The 15,693-nt window shown below is 41.5% G+C and overlaps 1 protein-coding gene across 1 annotated transcript in view; it reads left to right on the forward strand.

Moving 5' to 3' along the window:
- Positions 1 to 14,514, forward strand: part of AK8 (adenylate kinase 8) — a 106,384-nt gene extending 91,870 nt beyond the window's left edge. The window contains exons 12-13 of the mRNA XM_065418891.1: positions 11,279 to 11,359; positions 14,280 to 14,514. Of these exons, the coding sequence (XP_065274963.1) occupies positions 11,279 to 11,359; positions 14,280 to 14,514 (316 nt within the window). The remainder of the gene's footprint in view (positions 1 to 11,278; positions 11,360 to 14,279) is intronic.
- The last annotated feature ends 1,179 nt before the right edge of the window (positions 14,515 to 15,693 follow it).

Raw genomic sequence — 15,693 nt, forward strand, 5'->3', positions numbered from 1 at the left:
ATAGCAATTCAACTCTTTCCTGCTGGACCTTTCTTATTTATTTATTTTTTTTAAATCAAACCCTCCCTCACCCCCCAATAAATAAAAAGGACTCAAGTGTTTAGTTTCCTAATATTTTGTCTGCAGTGAAGTCAGCATAGAAAATTAGTGTCCAAAAAGTTGTAAAACAAAAGACTATCCTATGTTTTGCCTTTTAATCATGTAATTGCTGAGTGACATTTAACTCTAAGGCTTTAAATTACTCCTTTGTCAGCCAGCCTTCTCCTTCTGCCCTTTCTCATCCCTCCCACCCCCAATCAGACGGCTTTTGCGGAGTAGTGCTTTAACTACACTGAAGTTTGGCTGGGCTTCTACATATTACAGCAGCGACACGAAAGCAAACAATTGAAGTATTTGAGAACAATGAAATATGCATGGCTATCTGTGACAGCCCTATAAAGCAGGGCAATTAGCCGCGTAATCCCAGAAAGCCAAGGCGACCGGCAGCCCACGGTTCCCTATTAGTTAAATGCTTTTTGTACGTCCTCATCCCATCAAATCAACTAACACTTCCTTTAATTGGTTCATGAATTATACAGCTCTGCCGCATTATAATTTAATCACCAGTAAACATTCCTGGGGCCCACTGTAAAGTGTATAGCGCTCATTAATTCGTTAATTTCAGCAGATGGAAGGGGAGATTGGATGAACGGTGGCAGTACAGAGCGCCTTGGGCAATGGAAGAAGGAAAAAAAGGTGGGGGGCCGTTTAGGTTTTTTAAGGGCTGTCAGAAACTCAATCTGTGAGCTGTCAGCAGCTTGGACCTATTTCTTCCCCCTCCTTCCCATCCCTTCACCCCACCTACTGCTGAAAGTGACTGACGGATTCATATGGAGGCTTGTCAACCCGTCTTTAAACATCAAGCCAGCGGGTAAACCGAGCCCAATGTAAATTAATTCTTGTCTTACGGGCCCCCCTTTCTCTGTCCCCATGAATATTTCATGGCGGGAAGCATAAATATTAATTCTAATAGCTCTGCACAGTGGTTATTATTTCTGTTTTATGACAAATATTCATAAAATATTCAGGACCCTTTTTTAGAACATTTACACACTTGATTGTGAATTTTTCCAGCTTCCTGGGGACACAGTAAACATATTGGGGTTCTCTTGATGGACCTTTTCCCCTCTTAATTAATACTACTTGATATTAATATTTAATCAGATTTAGTTTTTCTTTTCCCCAGAAGTGAACCCTATTAGATTTGAGGGTTTATCTGACAGTATTTAAACAGAGAATTTTTATTCCCTACTATGAAATTAGTTTCCTTTGACACATATATAAAATGACACATGATAATCCACTCTTTTATTTTTCCCAATACACTTTTTGGTGTCAATTCTTTTGTATTTATTTATTTAATAACTAAATACCCTACCAATAACAAAAGTTAATGTTTAATGCTCCCTCCCCTTCCCCCCCCCCCCAAAAAAATCATTCAGTGTAATATTGCATAGCAGCAACAAGGATAAAACATTATTTTTTAGTAAATTTGATTGTTTAAGGGGGGGGGGGGGATATAGCTTTTCTTTGTTAAGCACAGGTGGTGCTAGTGAAAAAGGGGCAGACAAGTAACCAGGACATCAATTGTGATATGAGTTTGTTAGTCCTTAACCCTGGAATTCTTGTACTGCTCAAAATTTGCTCTGCAGAATCTAATTATTGGAGGGGATTATTAAGCTTCTAAGGAAACATTAAGATTGCATTTTTGGGAATGGATTCAGATTCCTGACCTCAGGCCTTGAGGAAGCAGAGGCTTTAGAATATCTGAGAGGGGATCTGATTAACCTTACAGGTAGGGGAAACTGTGCCAGCTACACATTACTCTGAAGCAGCCCTGCTGCCATCTTACTCTGTGATTCATAAAGCACCACAGGAATGAGCTCCAGAGGGAATGCAGAGATGCTAGAATAATAGCTGAGAGTAAGAAGGAGGCAAAGAATAAAAATGAGGGGAAAATGTAAAGCAGTTTTGGATGGAGATACTAATGCATCCAACCCCCCTGCCTATTAAGTGTAGAAAGGGTTAAAACTGACTTCTCAAAAGAAGCTTTAAAAAGGTATTGAAGACCCCAGAATGGAAACGTTTCCTCTATATTTGTGAGTGCTGTTCAATGTGTGTATGGAACATTTACACAACAGATCATTCTTCAGACCACTTTTGAATTGAGTAGCTTTTCCTGATACAATAAATGGGACCAGAACCTCAGCTGGTGTAAATTGATGCAGCTCTGCTGAGTGGAGATACACCGATTTATACCAGCTGAAGATCCAACTCACTGCGTTTGTAAAATAAATCAGCACTGATGGTAATTACATAGGAAAGCTATATTTGTTCTCTGTATGAAAAGATGGTTTTGGTACCCACTATCAGTGATGCTGAGATAACAGAGTGGTGTGCTGTGATGTGGGTGACATTTTGACTCCCTGGGCTGCTGGAGAGTGAGCACGGCTCAGAAGTGATGCTCTTGGTCTAGGAGAGGGAGAGCCATCTGACTCTGTCATGGCTCTGCCCTACTGATTCATATATAGAGCAGCATGACTGCAGCCAGAGAGGAAGTTGTTCATCTTGCTCTCCTGGCCAGGGGCCAGGTACTGGGAATAGTGACCCACTTAGCTTCCTTTCGTAGCTATTTGACAGAAACGTAGCTGTTGAAAAAGAAGAATCTAGTGTCTGGAAATAGCTTGACACCAAATGAATTATTATTGATAGCTTCACTTTCGTTGATTAACCTGTGGCTTAGACGTTATACAATGTATTCTTCCCTTATGGTTAAAGCCTAGAGGCTAAGATTGCTTCCCATAATAATACCCCACATCTTTCATCGAAGGATCTGAAGGCATTAATTAATTAAACCTCACAACAGCCCTCTTACATAAGTAAGGGATAAATACTTCACCCATCACTGAGCAGGGATGCAGAAGCGACTCTTAGGACAGGAAGTAAAGAATACAGTGTCCAGTCAGTGGTGCAAGCACATTAAATGATGGGTTGGATGTGTACCAGTAGTGGAAATATGTAAAGCTCAACTAAGGGGAACATAAGCAAGACAGAAAAAATGGGGGGAGGGGAACATATCCCTCTTGTTCCTCCTAGCGGGTGCACCTAAGTATCCAATTGAACTTTCAGAGGAAATTTAGGGATGCAGAACGTACAAAAACTGAAATATGGCCAGCCTACTTGAGCTAGCACCGTGACTCTTGGGGGAAAAAAGCATCATCTGACCATTAATGATCACAAGTGGTCAGGACTTTTATATCTCAACCAGAAGATGCCATCCCATCCCAGACTACTTACTTAGCCAGACCCTACGTAGCTTCTTAGGCCTGACATGACCCAACGTGGGGTGGTATGGCTGTAGGCACTTCCCACAGTTATTTCACAGTATATATTTCAAAAATCTCCTTTGAAACTTTCTTCAACTAGAAAATTAGGTCACTGGGCGTTCAATTTAGCCAAATCCAGCAAAGATGGCGCAGGGAGAGAGAAAGTACATCACCCAGGGCCAACTGAGCCTATATAGCTCCAGGGCTTTTTCACCACTTTGGCTGGCCTATGGTGTTTCCATTTCTGCCCTTCAGAAATTTGTGTGAGTGCCATATCGGAGTTTTGCTGGTGGGAACTTCTTCAGAGAGCTGCTGAATCAGCACACTTTCCAATAGCCCAGCCTCACCTACTTTTTAGCCAGCACTGCCGCTTATCTGAGTTAATGGAACTGTGGCCATTACACTTCTGGAGCCACGTCCTGCAGCAGAGTTCCTATCCCCAGGGAATTCTGCCACAGTTAAAGCCAGTGTAAGCTGCTAGTGAATTTAGTCTTTGTATGTCTATCTGCATGTCCCATAAGATGTATAGTACTTTGCTAATGTCTTCGTTTTCTAACTTCCCAACACTGATTTTGACAGGCTCTATTTGTCTGACTGCCTTGGAAAAGTTGGTAAGGTTTGTTTGTTTGTTTGTTTTTCTCTGTCCTGAAGGTGCATTTCAGACTCAACTCGAGGTGTTTAAATATCTGATAGTAAAGTTTGCTATAACTTTAAGATCACACAGGAATTTGATCCTTGCATCCTCCTCCTTAAAACAGACTGATGTGGTGCATTGTAAATTGCCAGGAGCGCTTGCTAATTTAGTAGTTAATGACAGTCATAGAGAGTGTTTTTCTTGCCCCTGGAGAGGTTTTAGACACAGCTGGGGTAGATTTGCCACTATCAATTATGCACAGTTTTAAACAAGAAATGGCCAGCAGGGGCCTCTTTTTTGTGTGGAGTGCAGAGCATGCAGAATGGGAATATTGCAGCTGCTACCTGTGTGCAAGAGGGAAGATGTATAGGATTTTAAAAAAAACAAGAACAAGACGAATAGCCTGCTATTTTTAAAGTTGCTGTTTCAACTTAAAAGTTAAAATGCTGCATTAAAAGTGGCAAAGAATTTTTTAAAATCTAGGCTTTCCAACTTCATTGCAGGAGAACTTGGTCCATCACCAAGGTTGTCACAAGAACACCAATGGTCTTGTGTCACTGGTCCTAGCCTGTCTGTAAATGGTACCCAGAAAGGTAGCATTCTGCGTGGATCTTTCTATCTGAGATCTTTCTTTTTATTTCTTAATAATGAAAAGTTATTTATTTATTTATTTAGATCTGTTTTTAATGTGCTGATCAACACACTCCCAGACAGTAATTAAACAAAATGGGACAGATTTGGTCTCAATTACACTGGGGTAAATCTGAAGTAATTCCATTAAAGTCAGTGCATTTACACCACTGTAATAGAGATCAGAATCAGACCCATGATATATAAAATGGCACAATGCCAATAGTGGGTTCTCCAAGCCATCAGCTCCAGAACCCCACTCAACCCCTTTGTCCCAGGAAAGCCTGGTAGAACAACTAGACTTAAATCCCAGAGCCAAAGACTGCTGACTGAGGACACATTGCCAGCAGCTCCCTCTTATTTTAAAGTAGGGGACTATTAGTCTCAGTGCCTCAGTTGACTGCAATGCACCATGGTATCACTCAAGAAGAGAGATGGTCTCTAGATAGGCAGGCCCAAGCTATTTAGTGTTCTGTAGGTTGAAACCAGCACTTTAAACTTCCCCCAAACATTAATTGTTAGTTAGGAAGACAGGTGTAATGTGTTCTCTGTGGGAAACACCACTTAGCAAGCAGGCAGCTGCATTCTGCACTAGTTGCCCTTTCCAAGTGGCCTTACAAGGTAGCTTCGTGTAAACACATCACAGTCATTCAGTCCTGACTGTATCCAGGAAGAGGGAAAGGTTGCAACCTTCTTTTCAAGTCCAAGTGAAAAAAAACTTTCTTGGTAGCTGCTACTGCCTGATCATCCATCCACAGTTGGAGAGCCAACAAGATCATCAGGTTGCAAAGCTTCATAGCAAATTGGGGGGAAATCTTCTATTGGGGAGTGCTAGTAACAACTCTGTTTCCTCAGATATAAAGGAGTGGAGCAACTCCGACTATCTTCCTTTGCGAGGGTTCATAGACAAGTCAGTAGCACGTCATGCTCAGTAGTATTGATGGGAGTTGTTGCTAGTGCTGTGGAGTGTCGCTAGTGCTGCAGTGTTGTTAATGCTGCTAGAGCTGCTGGTGTTGGAGCTCTGATGTTAGCTGCACTAGCAGAGAGAGCAGCATGTTGATTCATCATCCCTCAATGTTACTCATAAAGAAAAACCACAGTCTTGGTTTGGTGGAGAAGGCACTCAGCCAGATTTATCGTCGACAAAGCATGGTACTAGTGCCCTGGCTCACTGGTACACTAAACACATGTATGCCTGTGACAAGGTAGAGGCTCAATCAACATAACATAATGCTGTTCTGTGGGCCAATACAAAGACGCCCCTCCTTCGACTCTCCTTTTATTCATTGATACAAACAAGTTACGCATTCCATATGTTTTTCATTATTATCCTGTACCTTGTACCTGCTAATTTGAAATAAAGTCCTCAACCATTATCCTGTCATTCCATCCTTATCTTACCAGGGGTCAGTGTGTTCCTGTACCCTCTTTTGGGAATTTGTTTCCGTAGTTACTTGAGAACTCTGGGTGTTCTTGTTCCAGCCTCTCAGGTCAGGAATGTGTTTACTTGGTTAGCTAATACATGGTGTGTTACTATTCTGCTAAAGCCAGGCCTACTTTGGTTCACCCTGCCAGCTATGCCTAGGGCTCCAGCAACACCTACAGTAGTTGGCAGTTAAGACAAATTTGAATTGATTACCTCATTTTTGTCAGTCACCAAGAGAAGATCCACCAGCACAACCAGTGAGCCTCTAACATATGCCTAGCCTAAAACGAAAGTGACTGGGGGCAAGAAGATCTGAGGACTCTAGAGGCTGCTGGAGATGTTCTGAAACGATCTTCTCAATAATCTTCCCAAAAAGAGAAGGTTTCAGACAGAACAATAATTGGAGAGAACTTCCATGTCAAGAGATATTTCCTTGAGCAAGCGATTAACCACTTATTTAAAAGAAGCCACTGGCATCTTGCCTCCTGAAGACGAGGTATTCACTGTCTATACCAACGATGGTCCCATTGCTTCTCCATTTGCCTTCAGTAGCTGAGAGGAACATAGATCTAACTCACAAGTTACAGCATACAGCGCCTACAGCAGATCAGCAAGTAACTCCAGTCACAATTCAAGTATAGAACGTTTGTTTTGCCACCAGTCGTGATTGTACCATTCTAGAAACAATTTGCTTTGGCACAGTGCAGTTTTATCCACAAAACAGCACAAAAATTCCTCATGATGAGAAAAATTTAACACTGTCACTAGATGCAAATAACTTGAATTAACCAGGTTGTTCACCAGCCAAAACAGGTGTGTTGATCACAGTGAGGTGGATGCCATGGCGGATGTACAGAAACCTTCCTTTGCCTACTGCCTGGCTATGGCACATGTTTCCAGAAATGCTTTGTCACAGTTGATCTGGTTTGGAATGAAAATTCTGCCCCCAATGCTCTTGCCAGGTTCCTTCTTACTCCATGAGTCACCATGAAGCCATCAAAATACCATGGTGACTTATAAGGATTCAGACAGCAAAGAGGCTGTACCAATAGCAAGAGCAAAAGATGACTGTAAGAGTCCTATCAGACAATCTATAGTAGTCTGTCACCAAAGCAGCATTCTTCCCCAGAGCCTCTGCAAAACCAATAGGTTCCCTCAATGTCCCAGAATGGAGCAACAAAAAACTCCTTTGCCTTGACAGGCAATGATGGTTACCATCCATCTTATCAGTCTGTGGGATTTAACCTTACTGCTGTGCCCTAATGCTCTAAGAGCTTAGACTGGTAATGTCAGATACGGTGAGGAAGAGACAGGGTTCTGATCTCTCTCTCACCTTGTTCCTTTTAACTGTTTTATTTATTATTTCATTACTTGGGAAAGCTGCTAGATGGACAGCACTGGAGCCTGAAGTCTTCCTACAGTCAGTGGCATACGTACTTCCCTAATATTGCCTGCCGACATGCTTGAACTCTGACATAAGGGACCACCACTAGAGGAGAGAGAATAGCGTGGTATCCATGACCCACTCAATCCTTGGCCTGTACACTGAGACTGCCAACAAGACTGCCAGCCAGTGGTGGTGATTTTTGTGATGGAGATATGTTTGCACTGGGAACTGAACTGAGACCCTACAAAGTTACGTCACATAGGACACCAAACAGCAATCGATGCTAATAATGTTTGGTCACTACTGAGCTGGATGAGATCTGAATCAATGATGTAGAGGTGAAAGATCCTATGTGCTGCTCCCCCCCAAGCCATCCAATCTTCTATTAGACATCTTATGCCATCACTGTTTGATATTTGTCAAGGACATACGGTTGCATAGTTAAACTAGCAGCTTGCCAGCTCTGAAATAGAAGCTGTACCGGATGCTAATCCATCACTATAATGTATTATTATTCTTTGATATTAAGCTACTTTTCCTTGCCTTCCTGCCTACCAACCACAGTGCAGATTTCCCATGGATAGAAGATACAACACATTGCAACACACACAGACATGATGATTCCTAAGGGGAGAGTATGTATAAAAGATATTACATTCTTCAAGGGTAAGGGGCCAAGGAATGGGCCCAATCCAGTGTCCATTTCGAGTCTTTCCATTGACGTCAATGAATTCTGGATCAAACGCTGTGCTTTTAAAAATCTAAGAAGGACACAATGTTGTATCTATGAAGTATTCCAGACAGAAATCTTACCAAAATATCACTCAAACAGTTGGTGGGCTTAGTTAAATTACCTAACCAAAATCATAGCCTCTTGAAGAAACTGACGCAGGGCTGGAGGTTGGTGGTGTTTTCCAGAAACACTTTCCTGAACAGAAAGAGAATGATTATGTGCCCAAGATGTGCATTATACAGTGGGTTTATTTAAAAAGTCTCTCCCATATTCCCCGTTAATGGGCTAGGTTGGACAGCCCTTAATCACATGAGTAAGCCCCATTAGGTTGCACAGGAAGACCCCATGTGTATTGGAAATATCTCTCAAACTGGTATAATCTTTCTAGTTAGAAGCATTTTAACTGCAGTCACTAGCTGTATATATTTTCTCTTTTACATTTTTCCATTGAATATATTGCTCATGAGTGATGAGCCCTAGAGATTGATATACTCCTTATCCACAGAACATGTACGGTATGTACAGTTTGGGCAGAGCAGTGCAAGCTTCTCCATACCACATGTAGGCCTAACCCCTGTTCTGAAAAGGCCATCAGATTTGATTCTGTGATGTTGTTTGGGGGGAAAAACACATCTTGGAAAAGATGTCTCTAGTCTCCTATATCTTCCTCCTACACTTTTCTTTAATGGTGACACCAGACTGGATAATAAGAAGCATCTTGTATAAAAAAGATGAGTCTCAGACAAGGCTTTCAGAGTTCATTTTGTTAGCAGCTTTTTAAGTACAGTTTTTAGGCTCTTCTGTTTCAAATACTATAATATTTTTTGAGTTAGTAACTATGAATTGCGACAAGCTTTCTTGATATGCCAGGTTATAATCCTTTAACGGTTCTGTTTATTTCAGAATATAATAGGGAGCCGTATCAATTATCAGGGCTGTATAAACATTGTTCCACTCTACTAGAATATTCATCTCGAGATATATCATCAGATGTTACCTATTCTGACAATCACGTTTTTGTGCCATTGTTGGGCAACAGAAACAAAGAAAAACAAAATGTTAGAGTGTAAGGGATAAAAGAATGTTGGAACTGTGATTCTTTTCCTGTCTTTAGAATCTCGGAGATCTTGAATGTTTTATTCCAGCCTGTTATTTTGTTACCACAACGTGAATAGAAGTCATTATCTGTAAACATTTGAAGAGAGAAATGATTTTCATAACTTTAAGTCCTACAAAGGATTCTAGTAATCCGTTATATGCATGCCAAGGTAAAGCTCAGCCTTTCATCTGGTCTGATCCCACCCAGTCAGTGTAAAATGTTTCTTTGGTGAATGTCTAAAGCATACAGTATCTTTTGTGAGGCAGACAAAAATGAAACTAGGAAGTCTGCCCTTGAAGGCAGAAGAAGTTGTTGTATTGTAAATAAATCCACATTTGAAAGCCCACAATCTTTTTTTTTTTTTTTTTTTTTAAAGTTTAGTTCCACAAGTTTGGAAGGAATTTTTTTTGTTCTTTTAAAAAATCATTAAATGTGACCCATATGAAAGATTTCCCTTTATGTGACATCAGCACAGTCTGTGGAATGTCCCACAGCCTAGTGATTTATCTCCTCTCTTCATAAACCTATTTGTGAGAATTTTCTGCTTAAGAGTTTATGAGCTTGAATATAAAATTAATAAAAACATTACATTGAGGTTAACTGATTTAGGAAGATAATTGTACGGCTGGGGCAACTGTATTTGTTTCTTTCAGTTGATCCTACAGTGTAGCTCAGGGGGTTGGTATTAGGAGCACGCCTACCAGATTGGGCCCCAGAGGTGAGATAGCTGCTCCTCCACCTATTCATGGATCACATCAGGACTTAGGCAGAAGATGGATGTCAGGATGTCCAGAGCGAGGCAGCACTGCACATGCCCAGAGATAGAAACTTAGGTGCCTAGGGAACTTTGACAGAGATAATTTAGATGTCAAGTGAGTTTAGGTGACCACCAAACAGAGGTTTTGTGGATCACGGTGGTGCCTAAAAGGGACTTACATTCCAAAGTCTGGGGCTTAGGTGCCTAAGTACCTTTGTGAATCTGGATCTAAGGTCCGATTTTTACAAGTGCTGAGCAACTACCTCTCCAGTTATAGTTAATGGGAGCTGCAGGTGCTCACCCTCTGAAAATCAAGCCCTCATTGTCTGCCATGTTGGCAGTCTCAACAGAGGAACCAAGTGTTGAATGCACCATGGCAACCAAACTCCCCATAGCAGTGGTCCCTCCGGGTCAAGTCCAAGAGAAAGGACAATTCTATGCTGGCACCAAACAGTGATAATTAGTATGTGATGGATACACTGCTACAGAAGGATGGCTGTGGGGGTGGAGTAGCAGGAGTGGGATGTAGGGGGACTTGAATGCTGCCGCACTGTGGTTGGAAGTAGCCACACTGCGATGAAGACAAAGGGAGAAAAAGACAACCTGGGCTCTACTTAAGATGTCCACTGGCACAAGCACTAACAGTCATACAATGCTGCTGGGGGTTTTTACGGAAGAAGAAAAATTGTAGAATAAGGGAGCAAACTCCATCCTGCAACTGGAGACGCTGTTACAAGCCAAGCTATTTCTCTGACCTTGAGATTCCACTGAAAGGCTAGCCATTGGAATGATCTTCCATCTGGCTCTTGCAGAATATTAATATGACTTGAACTGTGAATTGGGTTTAGTGAGTGGATTCTGAGAAAGTCCAGAGGTAGCACTGACTATTGGATGGCAAATGAAATGTGAAACCCCCTGGCTGATATATGCTCAGCCTGTGGAAATCAAGTATGAGTCTGCACTATATTATTTGTTATACACTGGCAATATGCTTGGTCTTGTACAGGACACGTATCAAGCAGTCCCCAGCCCAAGGAGTTTATACAAGTAAGACCAAGATGCAATGGGCGAACCGAAGAAAAGAGTTTCTTTACATGCATTATGCTTTTTGACACTGACCTCTGGGTTGTTCAAAATCACTTCCTTTGTCATTGTGTGTGCATTCCTGTAGTGTAAATATTAATTCATACTGTGAGTTACTATTCTGAGGATGTTAATGCTGCTCCTTACTGTTTGTCTACAAATAGGATATTTTTCCTGAATCTCCCATCTGAATCGGTCATGGAACGTCTGGCTCAGCGGATGATTGATCCAGTCACAGGAGAAAGGTTAGCACTAATGTCTTGTGTTTAACAATTTGTAAGGCTGACCAGGTGGGCGAGGTAATAACTTTTACTGGACCAATTTCGGTAACTTTGTAGGGCTGTCAGCAAGACAAAAGCTTCTGACAGGCTTCGTAGAAAACTAAAGAAAATCAAGTAGACTGTGTCTGTGCTCTTGCTTAAGGATTCCTGAAAAGGAAAAGGTCATTCATAGCCCCTCAGGTACCAGCACTCCATGCAGGAAGTTCCAGACTTCGGCTCAGTGCAGTTTTAAATCTCTGATATCAAAATCCATAGCAGCAGTTGATCTAACTTTTACATGGTCCATGAAAACTAAAATGGGTGGCAAAATAATGTTTAGCGATGATCATGCTGTAAACCAGACTGCAATCATGGAAGGCTTTCCAACAGAGGTACCTGGAGATCTGGCTGCATTTGATTTCCCCAGTCCCACTGGTGGCTCCTTGTGTTGTGAAATATTAATGCATTTGTGCCTCAATAGATCAAGCTTTTATCTGAGCCACTGGATATGAGCTCAAGTTTCATATGTGACAGCTCTTCGTAATGGCAGTCACTCCAGCTTGCTGGGGTCAGCGATCTTCAGGCTCTACTGATTGATCCATCCGAACTGTTCTAGGAATGAAGTAACAAGGAAAACTCTTCCTAAATTCCTTCCAGAAGTGGTGCTTGAATTGCACCTTACATTTGTGCTTTATTTTTGTAAGTAGCACATCAATTTGTGAGCAATGTTAAACCCCCATGCTGAGAAACAGCAAAACAATATTTTACAATCCAAATCTATTGGGAAAGTATGTCTTACTGCCTTCCCAACACTGAATCAATGACAAATGCTGGGAATCTTTTAAATCCTAGTCCTAAAGGGTTAAAGGCATAAATACTGTATTTATGTCAAAGTGGTACACTATTATTCAGACATTTCACTCTAGGTGCAACATGTAATTTGCTGTAATTATTCTCCCTCCTTTTGTTCTGGTAATAAGTGACACAGTTGTTCAGCAGAAGTTAATGCAATGAAGCAAATCATTCCCACATCTTTGCATTTCTTATCATTAGGATTAGTCTGTACCGTATCTGCTCTAGTTAACACGCTTTCAGGCCTCGAGTCTTGGTTTTAGTCTTTCCAAATTCATTGTGAATTGATGGAAATATGTTTTAGATGCTACATCTAATCCTGGGCATAATGCTAGTGCAGCACTAGATCCAATGCAGGGAAGGGAGTAGGCTAACCCTCCATTGTATTCTAACTCGTAGGAATGTAGGATGAACACACTAGATCCAAGACAGTATCTTAACTGGACTCTGCTTTTCTTCTTGGTTTAGTATTTATCCAACCATCTTATCTACATGTAAGTCTTTTCCACATAAGACTTGCTTTCAGGGTGATACAGTGAGAGGGATGAAGTTAATTCATCTGAAATAGGACTGTGACATCAGTTCTGAGGATCTGTTTACAAAGCAGTTTTTGTGATCTTCACAAGATTGCATCATAACTTTGGCAACATGGGTAAAGCACATTTTGGTTCCAGCTGTACAGGCAACCCAAACTACTACAGCATTGCTAGGGGGCTCAGGTTATAAACACGTTCCTCTGACTTACTAAAAATTGTGGTGTAGATGATTGGGCTTTTGCTATTAATTCCAGAAAGTCAAAATCCTGTGCCTTTGGAAGGCATCGTTAGAAATATCCATAATCCAGCTCAGAAATGGGTTAACCGTCTTCCTCTCCCCTTCCCATACAAACATACGCTCTTCGAAGACAGATTGATTGTGATCCTAGAAAATCCTAACAGGATTTAATATATTCTACGTGGTATCCTCCATGAGAGACAGGATCAGAAGGGTGGCTTGTGTCTTCTTTAGCTCAGTGGTTATGGGCTTTGGGCCAGCAGCATTCTGTAGAGCTCTTTCCAGCACATTGTAAACTTGAAACCCTTTGAGAACCAAGCAGCAGAGTACTAGAGCATCAGATTCCCAAACCTGAGCCGGCTTTTGTAGGTGACAAATCTGAGGAATTGTCACAGATTGAGGTGTCACTAGAGGAGGTTTTGGAATTAATTGATAAACTTAACAGTAACAAGTCACCGGGACCAGATGGCATTCACCCAAGAGTTCTGAAAGAACTCAAATGTGAAATTGAGGAACTACTAACTATGGTTTGTAACCTGTCCTTTAAATCGGCTTCTGTACCCAGTGACTGGAAGATAGCTAATGTAACGCCAATATTTAAAAAGGGCTCTAGAGGTGATCCCGGCAATTACAGACCGGTAAGTCTAATGTCAATACCGGGGAAATTAGTTGAAACAATTGTAAAGAATAAAATTGTCAGACACATAGAAGAACATAAATTGTTGGGCAAAAGTCAACATGGTTTCTGTAAAGGGAAATCATGTCTTACTAATCTATTAGAGTTCATTGAAGGGGTCAACAAACATGTGGACAAGGGGGATCCAGTGGACATAATGTACTTAGATTTCCAGAAAGCCTTTGACCTAGTACGGCCATTCTTATGTTCTTATTAGGCTCTGCAACAGGCCAAGCTCGGTATGCCCTTGAAGTCTTCATAAAAATTCAAATTCCTGCTAACAGAGCCCTCAAATGGGAGCCTCCTGTTCAGTCACCTATGCGATTGATTGTGCCAAATCAGTATTTAGGACTAGATCACTTCAAGAAAAACTCGTATTATCAAGTGTCTAGGATCCTTGACAGCAATGATATCCAATAAATCAGAAGTACCAACTTGTCCTGAACTTTCCCAACATCTTTTTGACAGAGCCTAACTGCCAACTTAGTTGCCCAGCAGGGGACAGCTACTTGGATAAGCAAAAACAAACTATGTATTTGGTAACATCTGTCACGTCCCAGATTTTCATTATGAACTGAAGTGGGGTTTGTGTCTTATCTCTAGATATCATGCCATGTACAAACCAGCTCCATTACCAGATGTCCAAGCCCGTCTCACGCAGAACCCTAAAGACACTGAAGAAAATATCAGGATTTGCCTGGAGACCTATTACAGGCATGCTGGCGACTTGGAGGAGTTTTATGGAGATGCCTTCTACATCAATGCTGACCAAGACCCTTATGTTGTCTTTGAGTATATAGAAAGCTGTATTGTTAAGCCCCTTCCACATAAGTCCTGACATATTAAAAACAGCAGTTCCAGCTAGTCCAAAATGCTAGCAGGTAATGTCAATTAGTTGGTGACTTAAGACACAAATTTATTAGGCTAAATTTTTTTGCAAAAGCTAACATTAATGAAAGGGATGATTTCCCAAAACCTTGTAAAATGAAAAGCTTGTTTGGATTTAAACTTTCCCCTGCAGTGTTTGCAACCCACTCAAATGGACTGGCATTGTCTGAAGTGAGTGAAGTGCAGAGAGTAAACAAACAATATAAATGATGAAAAGTTTAGATGGTTTGGGCTCTTTGTTTTAATAATCCCAGAGGATGACAGAGGAAGGAAGTTCATTTTTTAGAAATGATGTTTAAACTGCCTCTCCTTTTCCAGGTGGGTGATTCAGTGAAAAGTGTGAAAGCGTTTTCAGGAAATATGTTAGCGGCAGCTTTGTCTCATGTATCTAACACACACGTAGCATGCATGTTTGGAATATTAAACCTATTTGAAGTGTACTTGTCTGGAGTCATACTCACTGCCTCCAAACTGCAGCTAGACCACGTGTGCTCTGCGCAGCTGCAGTTCACTGTACAGCGTACAGATAGGATGATGATGTTTATCATCATGCTATTCTAGGATTTAAAAAACAGGGCACTAGGGCTTTAAAAATTAGGATCCGTGGTAGCAATCACAGAGTCTGAAGTGTTGACAGGATGCAAGCACAGTTACCCCCATGTCACTTAAGCTTGCTCTGAGTAAGTGCAGATGAGACAGCAGAAAGAACACCTGCACGTTGTCTGCACCATAGCATCTACTACTGCAGTGTTATAGGTCCTAATAGAGTGACTGGGACAGGCTTCCCAAGGGATGCAGCAAGTGAAGCTAAAACAAAAGCATCTATTAACACACCCACCAAATGGGTTGCAGATTCCACTGTTTCAGAATTAAATTAAACAGATTATCTCCAGCCATTGAGACATGTACTAGAGCCCTCCTTCCTCGTGGAGTGAAAAGCCAGGCTTCTGTCCAGCAGACTTATCCTGCCCCATTCCTTGATGCCTGAGTGCAGCACCTGGGACTGCCTTAAATTAGCCACAGCTGAACTGCCAGAGCCTAATAGTAGCCATTTATCAGGAAGTAGCAGATAATGATTCACACCCACTCTCTTTCTGGAGCAAACTAGAGCCAAGGAGCAGCCATGCCA

The sequence above is a fragment of the Emys orbicularis genome, chromosome 18, assembly GCF_028017835.1.
Source record: "Emys orbicularis isolate rEmyOrb1 chromosome 18, rEmyOrb1.hap1, whole genome shotgun sequence".
NCBI lineage: Eukaryota > Metazoa > Chordata > Testudines > Emydidae > Emys > Emys orbicularis.